We start from the raw sequence: 27,860 nt of genomic DNA, 5'->3' as shown, positions 1-27,860 counted from the left end.
AATTTTTGTTTCGTCTGACCAGAGAACTTTCCTCCAGAAGGTTTTATCTTTGTCCATGTGATCAGCAGCAAACTTCAGCCGAGTCTTAAGGTGCCTTTTCTGGAGCAAGGGCTTCTTTCTTGCACGGCAGCCTCTCAGTCCATGGCGATGTAAAACACGCTTGACTGTGGAGACTGACACCTGTGTTCCATCAGCTTCCAAATCCTTGCAGACCTGCTTCTTGGTGATTCTTGGTTGACTCTTGACCATCCTGACCAATCTCCTCTCGGCAGCATGTGATAGCTTGCGTTTTCTTCCTGATCGTGGCAGTGACACAACTGTTCCATGCACTTTATACTTGCGTATAATTGTCTGCACAGTTGCTCTTGGGACCTGTAGCTGCTTTGAAATGGCTCCAAGTGACTTCCCTGACTTGTTCAAGTCAATAATTCGCTTTTTCAGATCCACACTGAGTTCCTTTGACTTTCCCATTGTAGCTTTTGTAGCTGAGTCTAGTCACTGGGTCAAATGAGCCCTATTTAAATGGGCTCATGAGAAGTCAACAGCTGTAGTCAATCAGAATCACTTACAAGAAGTGAAGAGGCCATGACATGAAGCTAATTTGATTGACACAACTCGCTACATCACCAAAATTGACAAATTTTGTTGCTGTATGTATATTTTTGACCCAGCAGATTTGGTGACATTTTCAGCAGACCCATAATAAATTTATGAAAGAACCAAATTTTATGACTGTTTTTTGTGACAAACATGTATGTGTTCCGATCACTCTATCACAGAAAAATAAGAGTTGTAGAACTTATTGAAAACTCAAGACAGCCATAACATTATGTTTTTTTACAAGTGTATGTAAACTTTTGACCACAACTGTATATCTATATGTTATATATATATATATATATATATATATATATATATATATATATATATATAAATATGTTATATATATCTAAAATCTGAAGTGGTACCTTTTTTATTTTTATCACCCCAACTTTTTAACTGTGTTGCAGGCCTGGAATGCAGAAATGGATATATATTACTAAATGCAGAAAAAAAAAATTAAATCAATTTCACAGGTTTATAACTGTCTGCAATCAAATAAAAGTCAAAGTAAACATTAGAAAAACACAATTATATAGTGTTTCTGATAAAATGGCCAATGATTGTAGGTAAACAGTACCAAATTCTGCAACTCCTGTATATCCAGGAGAAACCTGCTTGTTTTGCATGTTAACTACACTATACTAAACTGAACTCTTCTGATAAGTGCATGTGCTTGACTTTCCTTGTCTTTAAACATAAACTACAGATTTTGCCTCAATTTTACAGCATCCAGACTGCAGTTGTAGTGATTAGGGTTGGGTGGTATAACGGAAAACTTTCTGCAATGTGTTTAAAACAGGCCATAATACCTCATTTATTCATGTTGGATGGGGACGCTCCCTGAGGGTGGGATAAAACACCACAGAGTCCAGACCTTAACCTCATTGAGAATCTTTGGGATGTGCTGGAGAAGGCTTTGGGCGATATGCCCCCAAAATAATATCACAATATTTTGTGGTATTTCTTTGCGATAACACTACTCTTAGTGATATTATAAAACACTAAATTAAAAAGGATATATTTCATGAATACACTACTGTGACCAAATGAAAATTGAGATATTAAAAATACAATAACTATTTTCCATTTTCTCCCCAATTTACAAGGCCAGTTACCCAACCCACTCATTAGGACTCCTCCTATTACTAGTGATGCCTCAACACACCTGGAGGGTGAAGACTAACACATGTTCCTCCAATACATGTGAAGCCAGCCACCGCTTCTTTTCGAGCTGCTGCTGATGTAGCATTGCCGAGCAGCATCACAGCGCTAACGCTCGGAGGAAAGCGCAGCGACTCGGTTTCGATACATCAGCTCACAGATGCCCTGTGCTGCGGACATTACCCTAGGAGTGATGTGGGGAGAGAGCGCCATCTACCCACCCAGAGGGAGCAAAATTGCCGTCAGCTTGATGGAAAAAGCTACACGAGCGGGGGTTTGAACCTGCGACCTCCTGCTCATAGTGGCAGCATTTTAGCCCTCAACTTTCACATTTTTAACAGAAGTCCGCGATCCAGAATGTCATGATACTAATAAAAAATGCACTTCAGATATCTACATCAATCCAGGATTAAAATAAAATAAATTATAGAGGACAGATATAACCTGTTTCTATAGTAGATATATAATGGCTTATATTGTGATAACCATATCCAAAAATGTTGGTGGTTATTATTGCGTACGATACAATACGGCACATCCCCACTCAGTATGATTATATTATGAACAAAATGGATACCACCCAACCCTAATTGTGGTAGTGTTGCTGTTTACTGTTGGTTTTCATCCCTCTGAATTCCATGTTCTGCCCTGTTCTTCTGTTCTCCTCTAGTCGGGTTTGTCAGGGAAGTCCGGAGATGTGTGTTTTCTCTAACGGACGATGGCAGTCATGGTGGACAGTGGGTTTAGAGCTCCACCCCCCACCCATCCACCACCCACCCACCTATCAGGCATGTCCGCGTGCCCCCGCCTCCCACTACCTCTGGCTAGTCTCCAGAAACAGCTTGTATCCACTAGAGCCAGAACCCCTTACAAATCTGAAGCACATCACATGCAGAACTCGAGTAGCGGTACTTCTGAGAACCAGCTCTCTCAGCTGCTAGGATACTGGGGGGGGCCAGAAACAATGGGGTTACTGTGTAACCTGCCCACGCTGCCCACACCAGCGCCGAGCGGCTGTGCACGAGTGGCTGTGCACGAGCAGCGGAGTGTGCTTTCTCTTTCCAGCCGTTAGTTTTGGTGTGGTCTCTTTGTAAATACTCTCTGGGTTCAGAGGTGTGCTTGCATTTCAGCATTATTGAGGCATATATGATGTAATGAGCATAAAAAAATGAAGATTTAACCCAAAAGAGCCCATAGTGATGTATGAGCCACAGACCCTTTAAATATCTGTGTCTCATTTTAATTAATGAAGTCACAAAGTAATTTAGTTTATCTGATCTTATTAACAAAATATATAGGAGTGCTTGGTCATCAGTGCTTTAGAGATCATACTTTTAAAAGTGTTTTCTGCTTCTACAGCTCTGTTCTAACCATTTTAACATTTTAAACGCTTCAATAAAATGTTTAAAGATCCATATAACTAGCTCTGACCTGATTTCTAGAGAAAAAAAATAAAATACATGTTTTGAAATTGTTGTGGCGTTCCCACAATAAGAAAACAAACATGAAATAGCTTCTCACTTAATTTTTTAGATTCAATTTTGAATTTGTTTGTGTGTATCAGTATTCAGAAATAGCTCTGGGCTCTTATGGGTTAAATATATATGATTATAATATATGGGGTGTTAATTGATTGAAAAAAATGAATCAAAATAATTGCAACAGCATTTTTGCTTAATCACGATTAATTAAACATTTTCTTCATCTTAGGAATACATTTTTAATAATGGGTAAATACAAAAATCTGTTAGATTAACAAAAAAAATATTAATTATATTTATATTAGTGGTATCAATTGCTTAATAAAAATCATTAATCAACAGTATTCAATGAATAATATTTAAAACAAATAAAATAAAATTAAAGGTAATACTGAATTTATGAGAGCAGGACACAAAAAAATTAGATCTTTAATTGAGAAAATGAACTCTAGCTCCATATTCCACTTTCAGCAACTTGAGGGCAAGAGAGAGATTTTAAATCCAATTATGAGCATAAATTGAAAAGGATTTGACTTTAATGTCACCAAATTAAAACGCAAGTATGTCACCATGCTCAGTGAAGTGATTGTTAGTTCACATGAAAAATCTATTTATCGTTAATTTAGCAACTTAATAACTTCACTCTGGACACTAGAGTTGCCATTAAACTCATTGGACCCTTGAACACTGATTAGTGTAATAGAGTGGAGGACAGTAATCAAGTGATTAAACGAAGTGTTTAAAAACTCCAGCAGCACTGCTGCTGCATCTGATCCACTCACTCTACCACCAGCACAACACACACTAACAAAAACACCTCATACACCACCACCATTCTAGACAGTGCTAATTACTGACTGCAGTGCTGAGAATAATAACCTCCCACCACCCAAATAATAATAATAATAATAATAATAATATTAGCTGCTCTGTGGTGGTTTTCTCTCCTGTGTGATTTTCCTGAGTATTGAAGAACAGGGTAAAAGAAAAGAGGATAAAAATAATAATAATAATAAAGTATACAGAAAAACAAATACTACAGATCTACAATGTGCTTCTATGCTCTTAAAGCAGCTGATTAGATGAGCAGTGTGTGCAGAATCAATGAGTATGTAGTATGAGTATGAGTATGTAATTTTAGTTTTAGTGTCAGACAGAGTTTAGTAAAGACCATTTCACTTTCAGTTTAGCATCCTCTATCACAGTTTACTTACTTTTAGTTCTATCGCACTTGTGTGTATTTATTTTGTCTCCATCCGTCCGTATTTCTGTCCATTTTTGTCTTCCGTACCAACAGTGTTTTCCTGCTTAATCAGATTTTAATCAAGTTAATCTCTGTACATTTGTTTCAGCAGTATCCTCCTCCCCTATAGCGCATCATAGCCAAAGTACTGCTTGTACCAGCTGATAGCACAGGCTATTCCTCTAACTGCTAAAATAGGCAGAGAACATTGTGTGCAGATGTTTATTCACATGCCTTTGGCTCCGGTTCAAGAGAGCAGAAGGAACTGTGAGTTCTTTGAAGGGGTGGTGTGGAAATCCTCCAAAATTACCTGATGCTTTTAACAGATATGCACGAAATAAATCATGCACTTTTTTTTAATTATATCGACTGAAAAGAAAGATTTGTTGTCCGTCTTAAATTAATATGATCTTGGTAGGACTCAATTAAAACATAAAACAGACTTATCTATTAGTAAAGGCACACTGGTGTTCTTAATGTAGGAGGTCGAGAGGCTACACTGGCAGGAAGCAGTGAGTCAAACAAGTCAAACGAGCATAAAAGAGCACAGTATGCTATCAAACACCACGGCCATTTTTAATGCTGTTATAAAGAACTTGATGTTCCTGGATTAACACCCTTTTAAGCACTTCCTAAAGGCCTGAACAAGCAAACACCTACAGACACACATGTATTATTATTATTATTACTATTATTATTATTACAATGTAGAACCTCTGCACATTTTTGGATGTACAGCTCTGGAGAAAAAAAATAAGAGACCAATATTTGGTGGAATAACCCTGGTTAGTTTTTACACAGTTCTCATGCATCTTGGCATCATGTTCTCCTCCACCAGTCTTACACACTGCTTTTGGATAACTTGACTGGATGCCTTTACGCCTGATGCAAAAATTCAAGCAGTTCAGTTTGGTGGTTTGATGGTTTGTGATCATCCATCTTCCTCTTGATTATATTCCAGAGGTTTTTAATTTGGTAAAATCAAAGGAACTCATCAGTTTTAAGTGATCTCTTATTGTTTTCCAGAGCTGTATCTAGAATGTTTTCTCTCCATCCACTTTTTAGTTTTCTTTTATACATGTTGGGATTTTAGGGTCTGTTGCATTATATTTACAATGTTCCAGAATTAAAACTGACTATTATGTGGCGCTCCACAAAAAACAAAAATCTGACTGGTAGCTCTCCAGCCCAGAGGGTTCTTGAACCCAGTTGCAGAACAGTTGATCTCAAAGCAGGTAAACCCAAGAAGAAAGGAAAGTCTCTCGTGCGGGAAGGAACCTGTGTCGTCAGGGTCGCAGTACAATACACTACCGCTGTGCCACTAGTGAATTGGGACACGGCCGTGAAAAAAAAAACCTTATAAGGAGATAGGGAGCCCAAGAACGGGCGAAAAAACGAGAACGAGCGAAAACTAAAGTCACGCCAAGAGCGACAGAGAGAGAGCGACAGGGGAGGATGGTAAACAAAAGCTCTCCAGAGAAGCATTTTATTCATTTATATTTATTTTCCAATTATTATAGTTCACACAACCTCACGGGCCACCTATTTTCAACCCCTGTTCTAGACCATTTTGAACAGGAAAGTATTGATTGTATAAAGGGATAATATTTGAAAGATTTTTTTTTTTTTTTTTTTTAAGAATTACAGTTTATTTTACTGAGGCATCCTTACTAGTGTCGCTTAATGTGTCTTATAATCAAGTGCGCCTTATAGATAGACCAGAAAATAGACCAGAAAATAGTTGTTCATTAATAGTGCACCTTATAATCTGATGCACCTTATAGTCTGAAAAATACGGTAATTTTATTAAATGTAGGAGAAAAAAATGATAGAACTTCTACAGTCTCAACTTAATTCTACAGTCTCTTAAGAAATACACACAGGTAACGTGTAGATTTGCTGGTGTTTGTAGGAGAGTGTTGGGTCAGTGTGCTCTGCTCATAGGTCTCTCTCATCTATCTCTATCCATGCTTTCAGTAGTGTAGAGCTGGTGGGGGGCTTGCTTGGTGTTGGTTGCCCTTTTCCCACTGCTTGCTTGTCTCTGCTGTGTTGGTGTAACAGATGATGCTGAGGGGTCTCATGTGGCTCTGACCGACCCTGCTCTCCCTGTTCCAGCCCCTGCCCTCGCCCCCAGCCTGACGCCCGCCGCCCAGCCCACCATCTCTCTGCTGTCGGACGCCGACGCCGAGACGCTCAGCGTGGACTCCCTCACCCTGCTGCCTCCAGCCGACCCGCCCCGCCTGCGCTCCTTCAGCACCCAGTCCTCCGCCCAGGAGGAGGCGCCGGACGCCACCCAGCACGAGCACACCGAGCCCGTCTCAGACCCGCCCCCGGACGACGACGGCAACGGCGAGAACACACAGGAAGAGGACAGGAAGGACATTAGCGTCATACCAGAGGAAGACGAGCCTTCTCCTGATTCAGAGCCAGCAGAGACCAGGCCTCCAAACACGGACTCGTCCAGAGAGGAAGCCCAGACTCAGGCAGAGTCTGAACCTGCCGTTAACCCTCACCTGTCAGACCTCGAGGACAACCCTGACCTCGAGCAGGAGACCGAAATAGACTGAAATAGTGGAGCAGGTCTGAGTGGACAACTCCAGTCCAGTGGAGACCACCACTGGGAAGCAGCTCAGTCCTTACAGCGACAGTCTGGCGACAAACGTGCAGAAATATTTGCTCAGTTTTCCCCTTCATCCAAGTTTAGGTGGTATAGAAGTAGTACCTTAAAAATTATACCTTTATACATTGGAATAGTTTAAAGTTTTTTTCACCGTTTTCCACCGAACATATAATTGGGTTCTACACGCCACATTACACACTTATTTTTAAAGATCACCATACCTTATTAAAAAAAAAAAAAAAACGAGAGCCACAAAGGATACATCACCTGCGTCCTTTAAATTACTATAAATTACTCTGAACTTTGGCTTCCTGTCCATCATAGCTCTAACTCTTCCAATACCATTGTTCTTTATGTCAAATCAGAAAACAATACCAATATTCCCACAGTGAGGATGATAAACTGTCAATGACTTGAAGGAACTCCTTGAAGGACGACTTTGAGACTTTGACCAGCAACTACGCCACTAGAACTTAGATTTCAGAACTAGGATTCTCAGATTAAGTGACCGGTTTAATTCTTATATGAAGGGAAAATTCTGTCAGACAGGCTGAGGAAAACCTGGAAACTGACCTTAGAGAGAGTCTTAGAAAATAAATCGTGTCTATTTTATGTTGATCCAACGCTTTGACCAGGGAGTTTTCCTCCATAGATTTGTTTTTGCGAGCTCCACAGCTAATAAGACAAATAATAATATTAATGGGTAAAATAATGCAAATAAACGAGAGCCTCGAAGGATACATCAGCTGCGTCCTTTAATTAATCACTCTGAAATTTGGCTTCCTGTCCATCATAGCTCTAACTCTTCCAATACCTTTGTTCTTTATGTCAAAACAGAACACAATACCTTCATTTCCACATTCCAGGATGACTCAACTGTAGAGTGACAGTGTGTAGACAGTGTTTACAGTTCCAATTCAGAGTGTGAGGGCTTTAAAAGACATGTAAAAAAAAAAACTATTTGAGGGACAACTTTGAGACTTTGACCAGCAATTATGTCACTAGAACTTAAATTTCAGAACCAGGATTCTTAGATTGAGTGACCAGTGTATTCTCTAACTGAGGGAACTCAAGTTAGGGTTAATTCTATCAGACAGGCAGAAGAAAACCTGGAAACTAACCTTAGAAAGAGTCTTAGAGAAGAAATAATGTCTATGTTATGTTGATCCAACGCTTTCACCTGGGAACTTTCCTCTGTAGATTTGTTTTTGTGAGCTCCAAAGCTAATAAGACAAATAATTGTGTTCTACACACCACAGTAAACATTTCTTTTTAAAGGTCACCTTGCCTTATTGAAAAAAAAAACAAGAGCCACAAAGGATACATCAGCTGCGTCCTTTAAAAAATCACTCTGTCCTGATTCCTTTTGATTCTTCCAATACCTTTGCCCAACATTCCCACATTCTAGGATGAAGCACTGTAGAGTGGATAGTGTGTACAGGTACAAATAAGAGTGTGAGGGCTTTTAAAGACATTAAGGAACTTTTTGAAGGACGACTTTGAGACTTTGACCAGCAATTACGTCACTAGAACTTAAATTTCATCACTAGGGTTCTTAGATTGAGTGACCGATGTAATCCTTATCCAAAGGAAATTTGAGTTAAGAACAATTCTGTCAGACGGGCTGAAGAAAACCTGGAAAATAACCTTAAAGAGAGTCTCAGAGAAGAAATCATGTCTATGTTATGTTGATCCAATTCTTTGACCAGGGAGTTTCCCAGTTTCCCAGAGTGGGACCAAACTAAGGAAACCGTGTCTGATATTTCAGTAAACTTGACCTACTTTTATAGTTGAGGAAAGAAGGGTAAAGCTGAGCAAACTGCGCTTGGAGTTGTGCCGAGCGTCGCTGTGAGCCTGGTCGTGTCCGTGTATCGGTTAATGATTTATGTGAACGCTTGTCTTTGTAGTTTTTGGAACGCAGAGTTTTTGCATACTTTCTCTTTCTTTAGAACAGTGATGCTTTCATGGGAACAAAGGTGTTCTTGATGGTCGATGAAGTCGTTCAAAGCACAGCTTTGTTATGATTGTTTTTTGTTTTTCTTTGTCTTCTTCATCTGAGCACCATTGTTTTGTGGTCTTCTGTCATGGTGCTGTGTGTTTGGGTGGCGTTGAGTTGTGTGAATGAGTGGACTGATTGATTGATTGATTAATTGATTGAATGAGATGAGTGTGAGAGAAATGAGAGCGAGAGAGAGAGAGAGAGAGAGAGAGAGAGAAAGGGATGGAGATCGTAAAACAGGTTTGTTTTTATAAGTATGTTCAAGTGGGTGAATGAGTGCCCACTGAGTTTTACCAGTCTTAAACACTGAGGAATGTACAAAGACTTTTGGGTCTGTCCAGCGGTGCTTTCTCCTGGAGGACTACTTCACTTTGACTGAACGTGAATTTGCACTTCAACAGTAGCTTTGTCTGAAAGCCCTTTGAATTATTGCTTTTTGTGTTTTGCTTTTTTGCTTTTTGCCTTTTTCTTTAGTTTGCTGCACAAAAATATGTATTAAATATTATTATTTGTAGATAGTTGTTTGTTGGGATGCATCAGTGCAAAAAATAAGTCATGGTTCGGTTCACACTGCAGTTTAGACCTCATGGTCCCCACCCTGAGGTAGTTAAAAGTACCTTAAGTAGTGTGTATAGAGTAGAGTATTGTTGATATAAAATTATTTTACTCAACAAAATTAAACTTTACATTTAATTTCAGTTCGTTCCCATAAGAGAGTGAGGACGACGGATGGAGGGGACAAACAAGACTACAGTTCTATTCTTACATTACTTCTAAACCACTATATAGTTACCATATTTACCCTAATAGTTACCCACATACTGTTATTTTCGATATTTCTATCTTGTGCACCGAACCATGACATTTGTATCATTAAAACCCCCTAGTTGTTGGTTATTATTAACATATATTAAAACACAGGTCCAGTAGAGTCTAACCAGTAAAACAGTTGGCTAAAAATATGAATGGAATATCTTTTATATTTTAGGTTACAGCTATTTTAACTGGGGTAGACTTTAATGCATTAACTTGTTTAAATGATATAAGTATACAGTTTTCAATTACAGTAAATATAAAAACACTCCCAAACATAGTGTTATTAATCTTTATATGTTTTTTTTTAATTTAAAAAGTCTGCCTCTAAAGCCAGGCGGACACTGTGCGATTTTTTTAATCGGATGCGTTCTGGAGAGCTCAAACTGCACGTTTGAATCGTTTGTCGTGTATGAACAACGCCTGCGATTCATCTGCACACACTGTACGGTCCGACTGACCTGCTGCGACAGGGGAGCTGACACTGCACGTCTAAACGCAGCCCGTAGGCGGAGCTTTCTTTGCGTACAAACTCTCGCTTCAACACAACGCCTTGCAAAAGAAAGCGCTTAGCTTTGCTTATTTGTGCCCTGTTGTGCGCTGAAAGTCCACGGAAGAGACGTACATGGACTCGCAGGTGGCTGAGGCGACGTGGACTCTACGGGTTGTCCGTTTTACAGAAGGAGAGCGCATAGAAAAATGACTGCGCGTCAGGCTGCGAAAGAAACACCAGCAGCTTAAATAAAATAAAATAATTTTATTTTTTATTCTGTTTATTGTTTATGTAAAAACTGGTTTTGAAACACTGAATATTAAACAAGCAATAGGTTATTCACACTGGATAGGGACCCTCATTTACAGTGCCGCTGAGCATTAACATTTTAAAAGGGATTTAAAAAATATATAAAAAATATAAATAAAAACTGACATTTATTATAGACGAATAAAATATATACGTAAAAAAGGAAAAATAGGACCTTAAAAAAATATAATAAAAATTGACATAAAAGGTAAAAAATGTATATCTTATGAAGATATATATTTAATGATTTGATTAATAAAAGAAGAAAAATAATTAAAATGAATAAATATAAAATATAAACTCATTAAAAATTCGTTTAAAATAACCCAGGCTTTCTGCAGATTAATCAAAGTTTCAGTTAGTTTCAGTTTCAAATCATGAAAACAGCTCACCAAAACCTCAAACTATTCTTTATATTTGACAATATTTACTTACAGGCCCTTTGCTTGTACTTACAGGCCCTTACTTATTTTTATTCAACTGAACTGAGTTTCTGTAGCCTCGCGCTGAATTCAGCTCCGCGCTGCGAAAGAGAGCGAGAGAGAGGCGCAGCGCATTTTGTCTGATTTATCTTGATTAATTATCAGTACATTTATTAGCTTTAGTAAGTTTAATAGCACTAATTATACTACACTTCTCCGACCTTATTTATTAAAACGTTTATTTTAGAAGACAGAGGTTATTATGCGGGCAATGCCGCGCGCAATGCCACGCGCTGCGCTAAGCTGGCTTTGGCTAATATTCTGGAGCACTGGACGAGATTTTAATTAATAAATTAACATATTTATAATTTTAATAAATTTGCCCTGGCGAAAAGAAACGAATAATAAAATATAGCTTTATATTTCTGTGCATGTTTTAGGTTTTATATAATTGACGGGCAGCATCAGAGGCTGACAATGTGCTTTATTTTTCAGATATAATAGCAAAGTGAAATAAAATAAATTTATGTTTGTCAAAGATATTTTCTCTTTTAATTTTTCTTTTCAAAAACTCCAGCTATTGACTGAGAATAAGCATCTGTTGAAATTCTTAAACAGCAGAATGCCTGTGTCTGCTATATTAAGCTATAAGTCTGTGTAACGAACATAAATATAAATCCTTATAACTGACAGAAATAAATATGACTAATAATTATATATAGTTACTGTGCAGATTTTTGGGAAAACAGGCCGTGACGTTAAGAAATCGGCCCGCAAAACAGCTCACACTGTGAGACAAGCGACCAAAATTTCTGGCATGTCAGAAATCCCTGGTCGCGTCCGACTGCTCATTCGCAGCTCGTATGGGCAATTAATCGGACATGGCTTCCCCTCTCACACTGCACGACAAACGACGCACGATCAAGCTAAAATTCGGCCCGATCATGAAATTCAGTCGCATCCGACCAGATCGGGCTTAAAATCGGGCTAAAATCGCACAGTGTCCGCCTGGCTTTAGTCTGCCTCCTCTCACCCATCACTTAGTGGGATGCTATTAGCAGAGATTAGTTTCTCAGGGGGTTCTGGGGTAATTTTCTCTTTTAGGGTTTTTTTTTATTCTCTGTGATTTTATTCCTTTCCAGAACGACCATGTACGTGTTTGTTTCTCTCAGACGTCCTCTAAGAAAATTACAGGCTGAATTATCTACTGTTTGTTTTTCGCTGAACTCTTTTTTTTGTGGTCCTCCGGTAATTTTAGTCCTGTGCAGATGCACATCTCTTGAGTTTCCTCAACTCAAGTTTAATAAAATAGCTGCAGTATTTGTCCACTTCCGCACACCGTAGTTACACTTTGGGCGCGCGTTTCCACGGAGATCCATGTTAAAAAAACACAACAGCGAGTGGAAATGGAGGAGCTACTGAACGCCACGATGTCATGTGACCGAGAAAAGCTTCAATTGTAGTCTAGATGCAAGAGTTTTATCACTAGTAGAGTAGAAGTGTAAAATATTTTTTCACAGGCGTCCCCCTGAGAAACTAATCCCGTCCAGATAGGGCTTAAGTTGAGTTTACAGGTGTTGAGTTTGGTGGAGCAAAGAAATTATGAAACCACAGGGGGTTTTAAAGGGTTTTGGGATTTTTAAATGTTCTTCAAATGCTAAAAAAAAAACACAAAAAACAACATATTCACTATTTTCTGATCAGACACAGCATTAACATTGTGTTCTTTAGTGCTACCGTATTGTTGTTAACTGTTCTGCACTCAAGCCCATTAACACCAGTTTTTTTTGTTTTGTTTTTTTTTTTTTTTTAAGGTTTTATAGTGACTAAACTAAAATCTGTTAACATAGTCAAACAGCCGTTGATCCAGCAGGCTGAAGTTATCAATCCGCACAAGAACTAGCAGAAGAAGACGCCTTCTGAAAAATGCTTTAATTCTTCATTAATTCTTTAATTTCCTCAGTGTACTGACTGATTCTTACGTTAAGAATGATAAAATCACGTGTAAAGTGCACTAAAATCTCTAAATCCTACTGGAATTAACTCAGAAACCGCTTGTTCTGGCAGCACCAAGTTAAAAGTCAATAAAGTGCAATAACAGCTGTTTATTTTTAGAACTAGAACTAGAACTAGAAATTGGCCGATATTTAAAATTCAATCACGGATCAAACAGTAGCAGATAGAAAGGGCATAATCCTCTGCTGCTCAGCTGACGAACCCGGGAAAGCTATGATTAAAAAAATTAAAAAACTAGCTGAATATTGAATTTTCCTCTCTGGAAGAGTTATTGATTTGAGTTATTTGTAAAGAAATGTGGGCAGATTTTGTAAAACATTAATCTTAAGAGCAATACAGTAAATTGTGTGAACTTATTGCAGTATTTTCACTCTAATGTCAATTTCAACCCTGTGGAAGAGAACAAAAAAAAAAGAACAATGAAAAAAAATTAAAAAACAATTGTGTGAAATGAGCTGTTTCTGTACGCTGTGTAAATCGCAATCTGCTTTTAATCGATTACAGTTCCTTTACCAACAGATATTAAAGACATGCAATAAATTATTCTACGTATAAATCTGGGTTTGAATGTGTTTTTTTATTATTATTATTATTTTCTTTTAAATACCTTTAAGTAGTGTTGTAAATTAAATCGCAATTAATTACGCCTTGTCTTCTGACTTCGGACTTGATAATAAAACACAGTGGATCAACACCAGCAGATGACATAGAGATGTCTCTCAAAAGCATCACTGATTGTGGAAACTTTAAACTAGAACTTTTATGGAGATGCAGATTTCATTTTCCAGCAGGATTTGGCACACTGCCCACAGTACTGCTAAAAGTACCAATTGGTCTTATATAATATTCTAATTTTCTGAGACTCTGATTTTTTTGGGGGTTTTAATTGTCTGTAAGCCATAATCATTAACAATTAAAGAAAATAGAACATTAAAACAGACCACTCTGTGTATAATACATCTATATAATATGTTGTTTTGTTTTTTTTACTAAAATAAAGTAATTTTTCTGTGATATTTTTGAGATGCACCTGTATTTATGTGCTGTTAGCAAGCATGCAAAGTGAATTTAAGAGTGAATATTTTTTTTATATACAAATGCATGTAAATAAAATTTACTACAATACAATATAATATCAAAACAGCACAAAATAAATAGAAACACAAAATTAGTAATTACTAATAAACTCTTTCTCTCTCTCTCTCTCTTTTCCCAAATATAAAAGACGAGTGCAAAATCAGATGAGCATTAATAATTAGTAATTGTTTGTTTTATTTAAATGTACAGCTCTGTAAAAAAATGAGACCACTTAAAAATTATGGGTTTTTTTTATTTACCAAATTAATTTTTTTTTTTTATGAAAACCTCTGGAATATAATCAAGAGGAAGATGGATGATCACAAGCCATCAAACCACCAAACTGAACTGCAAGCTGACTTTTTGCACCAGGAGTAAAGCAGCATAAAGTTATCCAAAAGCAGTGTGTAAGACTGGTGGAGGAGAACATGTATGTATATATATATATATATATATATATATATATATATATATATATATATATATATATATATATATATTAACTCTTAAAACTTAATGAATATGAACTTGTTTTTTTTTTTTTTTTTGCATTATTTGAGGTCTTTTTTCAGCCATTTCTCTTTTTTCTGCTAATAAATGCTCTAAATGACAATATTTTAATTTGAAATTTGGAAGAAATGTTGTCTATAGTTTATGGAATAAAACAACACTGTTAGAGAATGTTTAGAGAAGTGTGTTTTTTTTTTAGGTTTATGTCGGTTGCAGATATAAAGTTATTGCTGTATATAAATAGCTTATCTGCGTGTTTTTCGTTTTTATCTGCGTGTTATCTGTAATTGTGCTCTTGTGCAGATTTCCAGTCGCTTCCCGTGAACTGCTGAATAACTCTGTTTACTTCCCAGTCTGTGGAGTTCCCCTGAACTGTGCCACGGCTTCAGCGTCGGGATTCGTCAACCAGCGTTCAGCTGTGAGGAGCTTCAGCCGCCCAGCGTGTTCTGGAAGTACGGTGCCAGTTATTGCTCCAGCACAGCCTCCACAGTGGGCGAGGGGAGGTTTGTTAGGCTGTGCACTCATCACATTGTCATAACAGGCCTGCAAAGCTGCAACTCGGCAGCACATCTGCGTGTACAGCGCTGTCCTGCAGTTTATACTAATGGAGGAAGTGTGATTGTATGAAAGTTGAAACTGTAGTGCTCTCCCAGACTCTCTCAGGCTCCAGCGTGTCCCCTGTATCCAGTGTGAACTTTCAGTTAAAGGAAACTCAGATGCGTGCCCACCCTTCAGCCAGAGAGGAAACAGTGATGTTTTCTCAGAAACTGAGTTTAATTCTTCTTAACCCTTGTGTGGTGTTCATATTTTTGTTACTCGTTTACTTTGTTACTTGTATTTAATTCAGCAAAATTAAGCAATTTTACATTAAAATGCTTTACACATGCTCGCTTCACCTAAATTGCAAGCAATATAAACAGCTTACATGGTGAATATTTGCCCTTTACCTTTCTTATGTTACATTTCTTTTAAAAAGTGCTACTCTTTTTTTATTAGTTTTTTTAATAAAATGTAAAAGGAAATGAATTAAACTCAAGATATGAGTAGAACATTTGTTTAGTTTCAAATTTACAAATGAAGCAATGTTTATTAGCCCTTGGCCAAACATACTGTATGTAATATAAATGTGTGTGTGTGTGGGGGGGGGGGGGGGGGGGTGTACAGTGTGTGATTATCGAAAATGTGTTTTGATATATGTTTTTCACAAAAAATGAGCCAATGCCAATGAGTTTGAGTTAGAAAAAATATTTTTTTAGTATCATTTGATGAAAAATGAAAACGGGTCCCACAGACCCGAACACCACACAAGGGTTAAAAAAAAAAAAAAAAAACAAAGCTGTGGAAGCTTGGCTGACAGAAATGCTGTGCAGAGTCTGTGCAGACCTCCCTTCATTTAGTACGTTTCCGCTGAGTTAAGTACACGCTTTTCATGCTCAGAAGATTAGAAACGAGATAAAATTCCTTTAATAAGGAAGAGGAAGCTCCAAGAAAAACACTGTAAGTGCAAACTACAGAGTTTTTGTAGTTTCTACAGTAGAGCTTAGATCAGGCCCAAGCCTGTGCACATTATGCCCCATAAACTGTCATTTTGAGCCTGAGCCTAAACCTGATTTAAACCCGACAATTTTTTTTTAGTAAGTAGAGCATAAAAACTGAGCTTTCAAAACATATTTTAAGCTGTTTGCACGAGCGGAATCTGTTCATTGCAACGCTGAAGAAGCATAGACCTGTTATTTATTTTTTTATCATTTTATTTCTCATTTTTATCCCATTTTCTCAGCAATTTAAACTCATTAGGACTTATTCCCCCTATCACTAGTGATGCCCAAACACAACAGGAAGGACACTCCTCCAACACATGTGGAGTCAGACTCTCTCTGGGTGGGTACAGTAGATGGCACTTCTTCCCCTCATCATTACTCCGAGGGTGATGTCGATCAGCACAAGGCTGCATCTGTGAGCTGTTGTATAGGAGCCGAGTCGCTTCTGCGCTTTCCTTCAAGCGTTAGCGCTGTGATGCTACTCGGCGATACTGCATCAGCAGCAGTTCAAAAAGAGGCGGAGTCTGACTTCACATGTGTCGGAGGAGGCATGTGCTAGTCTTTACCCTCCTTGTATGGTGGCATCACTAGTGATCAGTAATGATATAAACTGATGTAAACTTTTTTTAACATATGGTCACATATCTAAATTCTGCATTTTAAGCCAGGTATATATTATTATTATTATTATTTATATATATATATATATATATATATATATATATATATATATATATATATATATATATATATTTATTACATCGCAAAAAAATTCACCTCACAAGACCTGCCCATATTTTGGAGATGCTCCGACCCAGTTGTCTGAGAGGAAACGTGGGATAAGTATGACGTGGCTTTATTTAATAAACAAGCACTAACCTAAAAATAGTAAGTACCTCGCACACCTTAAGGACTTAAGGACAAAATATCAAGGTTTCTCTACCGGAACCTGATTAAAGAACCGGAAAAACCTGCATCTGAGCATTTTACACACCAAACAAATTAACATAATCACTATTTATATATCAAACAATAACTGAGAACACCCCACAATACCTGCCTGCAGTTCCGGAAATACTCAGACCCGGTTATCTACCCTTCACAGCCAAATTCTGTGGAAGCTACATGAGGAAACGTGGATGATAAAATGGAAATGTGGATTAAGTATGATGTGATCATATTTAATCAATAAGCTCTTATCTATATATAGTAAGTGCTTTACAAACCTTAATCTGGGCCTGTTATAACACACAATAGATTACTGCACAAGTTCAAGCTAAACAGCTGTTCAGGAGCGGTTAAACCTGATTTATTACTCATATAATTAATACAGTTATAAAATTATTGCTAAACTTATTAACTCTGCTGCTGCTGCTGTTCCTCCTTGTTAAAAATCCACAGAAATATGCGCTAGCCCAGAACACAGGACCTTCTTTCTGTATTTAATAGTTGGGACTAGTTTTAAACTAATTTAAAGAAACTAGTTGGGAATAGTTTTAAACTTATTTGAAGAAACTAGTTGGGAATAGTTTTAAACTTATTTGAAGAAACTAGTTGGGACTAGATTGGGACTAGTTTTAAAAAAAAATACTAGCTGGTGCTATTTTTTTACTAGTTTAAAGAAACTACTTAGGACTAGTTTTAAACTAATTTAAAGAAACTACTTAGGACTAGTTTTAAACTAATTTAAAGAAACTACTTAGGACTAGTTTTAAACTAATTTAAAGAAACTAGTTGGGACTATATAGGGACTAGTTTTAAACTAATTTAAAGAAACTAGTTGGGACTAGTTTTAAACTAATTTAAAGAGACTAGTTGGGACTATATTGGGACTAGTTTTAAACTAATTTAAAGAAACTAGTTAGGACTAGTATTTACTTTCTTGCTCCGCCCCCGACAGCTCTGACCAGTAAGCAGAGAATACGTACTTACTAGAAATGAAAGAAAATATTGTTCATTTTCAAGTATAGAGAGATGCATCCCATGTAGTTTATAATACAGGGCAAAGAAGATTGGTTAATAAACTCCAGTGTAAAACCAAATCAATCCAGATTATTTTAGGTGTGAACACAAACACAGCCTGCTTTAAAAATCTGCTTAAAAAACAAAAATGAAAGAACAGAAAAGCTGAAGATGAGTTTTTTTTTTTTTAAGCAAGATAAGATACTTCAGCAGGTCAGAGCCCAGTGACCATAAAAAAGCCACTTTAGCTCCTCTGTGACCCCGAGCACAATACAGCTCTTTAGCAGAACCTCAAGAGCTTCTGGAGAAACCCGAAGACTTCCAGGTAATTCTGCGGCAGAACTGCTGCAGCTGCACGGCTGTGTAATCGCTGTGTGGAGATCTAGAGGCGCAGGAAATGTGGTCAAGAGGTTTGATGAATGAAGCAGATGATCTAAAAACCTTCAAGGAAAATCTGCCTGCATCAGCTTGGACTCCAGAGTCGGGACTCTCCAGAGGACCAAACACAATCAGCGCCCGGTTTAAGACTGACGATTATTGAGTGATCAGGGACTAGTGCGTGACTAGCTTGAAAAAATGAGTTGGAACTAGAATCGCACTTTAAGGCACTTAAGTGGCACTTAAAAAAATCATTAAAGTTAGGGAGTCACCTGGGACTAGTATGGGACAAGTGTTAAAAAGTAGTTTAAAAACTTAGTTTGGGACCAATTTAAAGAAAGTAAATTGAAAAAAAAAAAACTAGTCAGGACTAGTTTGGAAAAAGCTATGTGGAACTTGTTTGAAGATACTAGTCGGGACTAGTTTGGCAAAAACTAGCTGGGAGGAGTTTGAGACTAAAAGAAGCTAGTTGGGACTAGTTGTAGACTAATTTAAAGAAACTAGTTAGGATTAGTTTGAAGAAACTTGCTGGGATGAGTTTAAGACTAAAATAACTTAGTTGGGACTAGTTGTAGACTAATAAAAAAAATAGTAATGACTAGTTTGCATAAACTAGCTGAGACAAGTTTGAGACTAAAATAACCTAGTTTGGGACTAGTTGTGGACTACTTTAAAGAAATTAGTTAGGACTAGTTTGAAGAAACTAGTTTTAGACTAATTGTATGAAACTAGTTTAAAGAAACCAGTTGGGACTAGTTTGAAAAAAACTGGGGCTACTTTTAGACTAATTTAAAGAAACTACTTGGGATAGTTTAAAAAAACTAACTGGGACTAGTTTGAAGAAACAAAACTAGTTATGACTAGTTTGGGACTATTTTAAACTAATTTTAAAAAAACTAGTTGGGACTAGTTTGGGACTAGTTTTAAACTAATTTAAAGATACTAGCTTGGACTAGTTTGGAAAAAAATAGTTGGGACTAGTTTTAAACTAATTTAAAGAAACTAGTTGGGACTAGTTTTAAACTAATTTAAAGAAACTAGTTGGGACTAGTTTTAAACTAATTTAAAGAAACTAGTTAAGACTAGTTTTAAAATAATTTAAAGAAGCTAGTTGGGAGTAGTTTTAAAATAATTTAAAGAAACTAGTTGGGACTAGTTTGGGACTAGTTTTAAAATAATTTAAAGAGACTAGCTTGGACTAGTTTGGAAAAAAATAGTTGGGACTAGTTTAAAACTAATTTAAAGAAACTAGTTGGGACTAGTTTTAAACTAATTTAAAGAAACTAGTTGGGACTAGTTTTAAACTAATTTAAAGAAACTAGTTGGGACTAGTTTGGGACTAGTTTTAAACTAATTTAAAGAAGCTAGTTGGGACTAGTTTTAAACTAATTTAAAGAAACTAGTTAAGACTAGTTTTAAAATAATTTAAAGAAGCTAGTTGGGAGTAGTTTTAAAATAATTTAAAGAAACCAGCTTGGACTTGTTTGGAAGAAATAGTTGGGACTAGTTTTGGACTAGTTTGTAGAAACTAGTTGGGATTAGTTTTACTTTTACTAGGGATTAGATTACTTTTTTTTATTTCACCTTTATTTCACCAGGCTAGTCATAAAGAACATGTTCTTATTTACAATAACTGCCTGGCAAGCAGCAGAAACCACTTTTTTAGTTTGGACTAGTTTGAAGAAACTTGTTTGGTCTAGTTTGGGGAAGAAAATGGCACTAGTTTGAAAAAAATCGCTTTTTAGACTAATTTAAAGAAACTAGCTGGGATTAGTTTTGGACTAGTTTGGAGAAAAAAATACTTGGGACTAAAGATAAATGAAGAGTATTGAGTGATCTGGAACTTAAATGAATATTTTGGTGAAAAATCCAATGCACTTTTTATTATCTGCTCCAGATGCAAATAACCAGCCGAGACGTGTTTAGGATCTGAAGTTTGAATCTTTGGTTTAGAACTGGAGATGCTAGGCTAATGTTGACACTAGCAGACACTGAACTTAGATTGGAGGATTGAACCTCATGTCTGAAATTGCATCTTAAATAAAATGATCAAAACAACATGGATAGACCTTATTAATCATTAATTAAGCTGAAGTTGGAGCTGGATTAGAATCCTCAGGGTGCTACCCGTAAATTAAAATCCATCAGCTCGTGTTGAGCAGGACTGTTCAGTATCAGTATCAGTGGAAGTCAGTCGCTCTGTGACCTCTGACTCGTCTGTGACTCTGCCAGGCATTAGTCGGCTGTGGTGGCAGTTTCCTGGCGAGCGGCGTGGTGCTCAGTAAAGAGCTGCTGATGTGTGAAGCTGCCTCAGCTGTGTGAAAACCAGGTGAGCTGAGAAAGAAAGCTGAACACTGCGGTCTGCAGAAGCTGAGCTAATTTACTTCAGAGTACTGAGGCAGAAGAAGACCTGAGAACTTCTCACATGACCCAGCTATCAAATATACTTCTTTTTATTTGAGCTAAACTGCTGATAAGACACAGTTTAATCTATTATATTGTCCATAGAGCACTAATTACAACAGCTAGTAACAAACGCTGTCTCTGCTGCTGCTCCATGCTGTTTACACACACGGTCTGTGCTGCGTTCACTGCTCACAGCCACCAAACCATCACTGATTATCAGTCAATTTTATTTGTATTTCATTTGTAAATCAAGGGAGGAATCAGAGTCTGGAGGAAGAGTGGAGAGACACACAGTCCAAACTGCTCGAGGTCTAGTGTGAAGTTTCCACCAATCAGTGATGGTTTAGAGGAGAGACATGTCTGTCATCTGCTGGTGTTGATCCACTGCGTTTTATTATCAAATCTAAAAGAAAATAAATAAAAAATCTTACAGCACTTCATGCTTCCCTCTGCTACTGACAACTTTTATGGAGATGCAGATTTCATTTTCCAGCAGGACTTGGCACACTACCCATATGATATTCAAATTTTCTGAGATACTGATTTTTGGGGTTTTATTGGCTGTAAGCCATAATCATCAACAATAAAAGAAATAATGTATGTATATATTCTAAAAGCCCGATGTTGTGATGATGAGTGAAGATGAGAGTGCTCTCTCTGTGAGTGTGTGTGTATGTAAATGTTCTGTTCTGAGGTTGGCAGGTGAAACCTCCACCCACTGGTTTTGGGCTCCAGCCGCAGGGGACCTCCTACCTTGATGTGGAAGGGTAGAAATTGTCATAGTAACCATTAGGTGGTGGGTTGATGGTATCTCCTGCTTTACTGGAATTCAGGCTGCTGGTGTGAGATACAGTAGGCTGAGCGCTCGGATCCCGGGGGGCTTCAGTTGTGGTTGAGAGGAATGGAAAAGAGGTTACAGTGTCAGAAACTGAGTCAACTGGTGCAGTTCTGCTGCTGGCTGAGCTTCTGTCACTCGCTGTGTGACTGAGATGGAAAATGCAGGTTATTTAAATCTCGACTGAACTTAACTCAGAGTCTTTAACACCCAGGTGGAGAGATACACGTCAGTTCCTGCTATGAAACTACAGGAGATAAACTTTTAAATATTAGTTTATAGTAGGTGTAGAAGTACTATAAAGGTACCAGGACACATTTAACCATCTGAAAGTTAAAAGTTAAAAAGCATTTTTTTTTTATTAGGACTCCCCCCATCACTTGTGATGCCCCAACACCAGAAGGGTGAATCCTCCAATACATGTGAAGTCAGCCACCGCCTCTTTTCAAACTCCTGCTGATGCAGCATTACAGAGTAGCATCACAGCGCTAACGCTCGGAGGAAAGCGCAGCGACTCGGTTCTGATACATCAGCTCACAGACGCAGCCTTGTGCTGATCAACATCACCCTTTGGAGTGATGTGGGGAGAGAGGAAGGCCAACTGTGCTCTCTCAGGGCTCCAGTAGCCGATGGCAAGCTGCATGAACGGGATTCGAACCGGCGATCTCCACTGGACCACTTAGAGCCAAAAAGCTCTAAATATTTTTCTTGATAAACATTGTTTTTTGCACAATTCATTTTAATGAGTTAAAATATTCACACTTTACAGATAATGGTTTAGTTACAATAATTCCTAAAAAAAATGTGTCTGGCCAAAACTTGTTATTTGTGTTTTACTATAATGTTTAAATTGTGCACCTCTTTTTTGTTTTCCCCCATTTTTAAATGTCTACATACAGGTGCTTCTCAAAAAAAATTTATATCATTGAAAAGTTACTTTATTTCAGTAATTCAGTTCAAAATGTGAAACTCATATATTATATAAATGTATTAAACAAAGAATTATCTAGTTTAATCGTTTGTTTATTTTATTGTGTATGATTTTGGCTTACAGCCAATGAAAACCCCAAAAATCAGTATCTCAGAAAATTAGAATATTTTATAAGACCAATTGGTACTTTTGGCAGTGTGGGCAGTGTGACAAATCCTGCTGGAAAATGAAATCTGCATCTTCATAGATAAATAATTTAAAACATTTTAATGATATTTTTGTCATGTATTTGTTGACTGCATTTTAGGCCTGCAACACATGCAATGGATGATGCATGTATTTTTCGACAAGACAATGCAAAACCATATTCTGCACACATTATAAAGGCATGAAGTCTGCATGCATGCCTGCAGTACTGAGGTTGTTTACCGTATTTTTCACACTATAAGGCGCTCTTAAAATCGACAGTGTGCCTTATAATTCTGTTCACCTTATGTATGAATTCTACCAGTCCAGGTTGTAAGGAGCAGTAAAGCCCCTCTGCTGAAGTACAGCATTATACAGTTGAGTTTTCGGTGAAGTTTCTCCAGCACCAAGGCTGGAGCAGTATTAGCATTAGTCGCTAACCACCCTAAGCGCTAGCTAGCTCTTTTGTTGTTCAGAGGTGAGTATATCACACCTTCCAGCAGCGAGACCTGCTTGAATAAGAAGGAAAACATTGCGACATGGAGACCCATGTGCCTTTCTAGCGTCATATTATGTTTCTTATAATCTGGTGCGTATTATGTATGAAATAGACCAGAAAATAGACATTCATTGATAGTGCGCCTTATAGAATGTTGCACCTTATAGTGCAAAAATTTTGGAACTTCATTACTTGCCCTAAATTGCCCCCCTGTCCCAACTTTAGTTAGATTATGTGTTAGAGTCCTGAAATGCACTTTCTGTTGAATGGATGGTTTCCATGCCAGGCCTCTCTGAAAGAGTAAGTCCTCATTAATCTAATTCCTGATCTCCTGGCCAATAGGATTTGAGTTTGGACGCTCGGGCCTTGCGTCATTACTACAGGCCGCTTGTTGTGAGTGAATGAGGAGTTATCTGAGGATGCTGGAGTCACTGCAGGCCACTGTCATGAATAGACAGACTCACTACAAGTGTGACGAAGGGATAAGCTAAGAAGTGCCCTCTGAAGAAGGAACCCAACTCAGGAACCTGACTGTTTTACTGTGCATGTGAGTGTGTGTGTGTGAGTGTGTGTGAGCTGAGGGCAGATCAGATTAGGGGTTCTTCAAGGAAACACAACTGTCTGCTTTCCTGGAAGTGAGTGTGAGTTCATATGTGTTCACCACCACAACCAAGCTGACAGCGATGAGCTGATTTTAACACTACCATGCCAGCAACACCACAGGCCAAAACATCACTATATATGTGTTCACTGCTATCACCAAACCCTGTATAGACTAACTGGCAATGAGAGTCATTTTTGGCTGGTTGGTGTATTTATAGTATATTTACATTTATAGGGTTCGGTCAGTGGAGGACACGGTCACACGCAGCACCGTGCGCGTGCATGTAAATTTAATCGTCCAATGAAGGTAATTTAAAAACCAGGACATTTCCTCATTTTTGGAAAAAACCCGGGACGCCCGGGACAGGACGTGAAATACGGACATGTCCCAGGAAATACGGACGTTTGGACCTCTATATTCACCCTATTTAACACACCACACAAAAGTAAAAAAAAAATTCTAGTTAAGAAAATTTAGGTTGTTCAAATTCGACAGTCAAATTTACATCCCAAAATACAAGATAAATAATTAGATTAAACATCTGGGACATACATAGGATGAGCAATCGATTAAGTCTTCAAATCAATCAAAAGTCCCTTGTGCAGCAAAGTCACATTGCTGTCACATGATCTCCGGGGTGTGATTCGATTGGCTGGTTGTTGGTTTGATTGAAGACTGAATCGACTGCTCAACCTGTGTTTCCCGGATCTTTATTTGATTTTTTTTACCTAAAATTTTGTGCATGTCGATTTTGAGCAACTTATTTTACTTGAATTTTTTTAACTTTTTGCTGTTGAATTTGTTTGTTTGTAGTGAAAATAATGTATTTTAATGTAATCAGAGGCAAAAAAAAAATCGCATGCAGTAATTAAATGCAAAACAATTCAGTGCTAAAAAATTCAAATTCTTTTACATTTTAAAATCCTGCAACACCACATTTTTTTCCAGGAACATCTGTGCATTTTTTAACAGGACAATGCAAAACCACATGCTGCACATATTATTAAGGCATGGGTGTGGGAACAGGCATTACTTGTCTGTGTATACAGTGTTTAAAGAGACAACAAGAGATAAAGTGCCCTTTTGGCTGCTCTTCTTGTGGGGGTAAAAGTGATTGAGTGCCACTAGAATTCCCATTTTTGCAATAAATTAGGATTATGATGATTGTGTGTCATTATAAGTGCCTGGCCATTGGTGCCCTTTTGCCCTCACAGTAGAAATGGGTGCTGAAATGAAGTGGCATCTATGCCAATTCTACTAGGCATTGATCCAAAAATGTAAACCCTGATAAAGGGGTTAAATAGACATTGTTAAGGCTGTTAAGGCTTTTAGACTGAAGTGAATCTCAGTGAGAGCTATTATTAGGATTATCCACGAATGCAGAACACTTTGAACACTGCAACGGTGCCAACACTTTCCAGGACTGGCTTTCTACCAAATTTCCTCAAGATCACATCAAAGACTAATCCAGGAGCTCACAAAAGAACCCAGATAAACACCTAAAGAACTGCAGTCCTCACTTTCCTTTGCCTTTGTAACGTGTGCAGCAGGAGATTTATGCATTGTCTTCGTGAAAGACAAATGGATGTCCCTGGAAAATATATTGTCTTGAAGCTGGTTCACTTGGTTTACTGTATGTTGCTCTAAGAATGTGCAACCTATATTGACATGCCAGAGGTCATGGGATAGCAGTATAGATGTAAACTGATCATGGAGACTCAGATTGTGAAAAGGAAGTATGCTTAAGAGCATTAAAAGTATGTTCAAATTAGATGAAGAATACTAAAAGTACACTTTCTATTTAGTATAGTTAATGTAAAAAATACACATTAAATATACTGTCTCACTATTTCCAAAAAATGTATTATATGTAGTGACATTAAATACTGCATTAAATAAGTGCATTTTAGTGTAGTTTTATGTGCATCGATATGCAAAGTAGCACATTTACGATATACTTCAAGTGTATTAAAAAGTATGTTTTAAAAAACACAAAATTAAATCTACTCAAGTTCGCATAAGATATTCGAAAAAGGCACTCGAAAGCACAACCTAATGCTTTTATGTTGTATTTAAATATAGCTTAATTACTATTGAAATATATTAAGTTGCCGTAAGTTGTTCCAATATAGTACATTTTATATGCATTTACGTACGTATTAATGTTAATGCTAAAAGTACAGTATGTACCTTTCCATGTTAAGTATATTTAAAAATACTTAAATGCACTTTTCTTTAACAAGGGGATGGCTGGGATGGCTCCAATTTTTTGGGATGATTTTAGACATTTAAATGTGACAGGCATGCAATAAAAATAGAAGAAGTTTGGAAGGGGTTAAATAATTTGTCACAGCACTATAGGAAAGTAGTGTTAGGAGTCTTGCCCAAGGACCATGATACTGAATGAATGAATGAATGTGCTTGACTGACAGCTGTCTATCAATTTACATTACCATAGCAACGCACCGAGAACTAATACGAAGAATTAGCTGTCCGGTTCCGGTTACTCAGACTCAAAGAGAGGGCGGAGCTATGTTAATTCTTGTAAAATTAGCCTTGTGATTGGCCCCGGTTCTGCTGATGTTCAGCCTGACCAGCTTTTATACCTGCCCCCTCTACATCCAGAGGAGAGTGTTAGTGGTGAAATATTTATTAATGCCAATATTTATTTTGAGACTTAAGGAAGAAAATAATTAAATGAAATAAATAAATTAATTAAATTAAAGGAATACTTTTTATATAAAAATATATTGTGCATTTACACAGGAAGACCAGAGTATCCCAATGAACTCAATTAGAAGTTTAACAAAAGTTAATGGTTTGTGAACTTTGTTTACTTTGTTTACTTTCCACCACTGAGAATAAAACTAAGATTATTCAGTCACTTCAGTTCCTCGACTCTGGTCAAAGTTCACAGACTCTAGTCTAAAGTCTAGACTCTAGTCGATTTTCATTCTAATTAAGACCTGTGGACTCTTTTATCAAGAGCATTGTAAAAATGTAATCACGAGGAAGGCAATCTCCTCGTAAATCGCGGGGAGCAGTAAATTTATAACGTTTAGCAGAGATCTGATTTGCAAAATTTCGTCAGAAATCGGCCTTCAATAGAATTCGCACATCTGATTTCCTTGGAAGATAGCATCCCCATCTCGGCAGAGATTAGAGATGAGAGATAGCACCGAGTGGTGCTTTTGTTCTCTCTTTCTCTCTTCCGTCATGGGCCACCGCACTGAGTTTCACCCTGGGTGCTTCTCAGTAAGCAGCAACAATTTCGAGACAATGCGGTGATTCAAAAAAAGAAAATCAGGAAGCTTTCAAGAATTCTTCATTGATGAGTCACAAGAAAACCATACAGTGTCATATATGCAAGAAAGCCTGTCAATTCGGGGAGGTCTAGACTTCAGAACACTCAACCACAGCTACAGAGGTTACAGGCTTTAAAGGTAGCCTGGTACCTGGAGTTCCCTTATGTTGGGTAGATATTCTGTTTTCTAAAAGCACAGAAAAAAACATGTATATCTTTATCCTTAAAAGCAGGGAATATAATGGGCTTAGCATATGTTGTGGTGTCCCACAGGGTTCTATTTTAGGGCCTATGACATACAAATTTGTACCATAAACCCTAGACTAATGTTTCAGCTAATAATCCTTATACATGTATTAATTATATATGTATTAATTGGTAACTGGTATTATTTTGGCTTAGCATATACAATAGTTTGTTGTCCCACAGGGTTCTATTTTAGGGTCCTTAAATGTTAATAATGTTAA

At 37.4% G+C, this 27,860-nt stretch overlaps 1 protein-coding gene across 5 annotated transcripts in view; it reads left to right on the top strand.

Moving 5' to 3' along the window:
- Nucleotides 1–9,621, top strand: part of clec16a (C-type lectin domain containing 16A) — a 95,390-nt gene extending 85,769 nt beyond the window's left edge. For 4 of the 5 annotated variants that reach the window (XM_049467792.1, XM_049467793.1, XM_049467791.1 and 1 more), the window contains one exon: nucleotides 6,550–9,621. In XM_049467792.1, the coding sequence (XP_049323749.1) occupies nucleotides 6,550–7,055 (506 nt within the window). In that variant the 3' untranslated portion in view covers nucleotides 7,056–9,621. The remainder of the gene's footprint in view (nucleotides 1–6,549) is intronic. The other variant, XM_049467794.1, reaches the window with a different exon arrangement.
- Nucleotides 9,622–27,860: the final 18,239 nt, after the last annotated feature.

Source organism: Astyanax mexicanus, chromosome 19, assembly GCF_023375975.1.
Source record: "Astyanax mexicanus isolate ESR-SI-001 chromosome 19, AstMex3_surface, whole genome shotgun sequence".
NCBI classification, from domain to species: domain Eukaryota; kingdom Metazoa; phylum Chordata; class Actinopteri; order Characiformes; family Acestrorhamphidae; genus Astyanax; species Astyanax mexicanus.
Note: the sequence above shows the minus strand (reverse complement) of the source record. Positions and strands in the feature narration are given on the sequence as shown.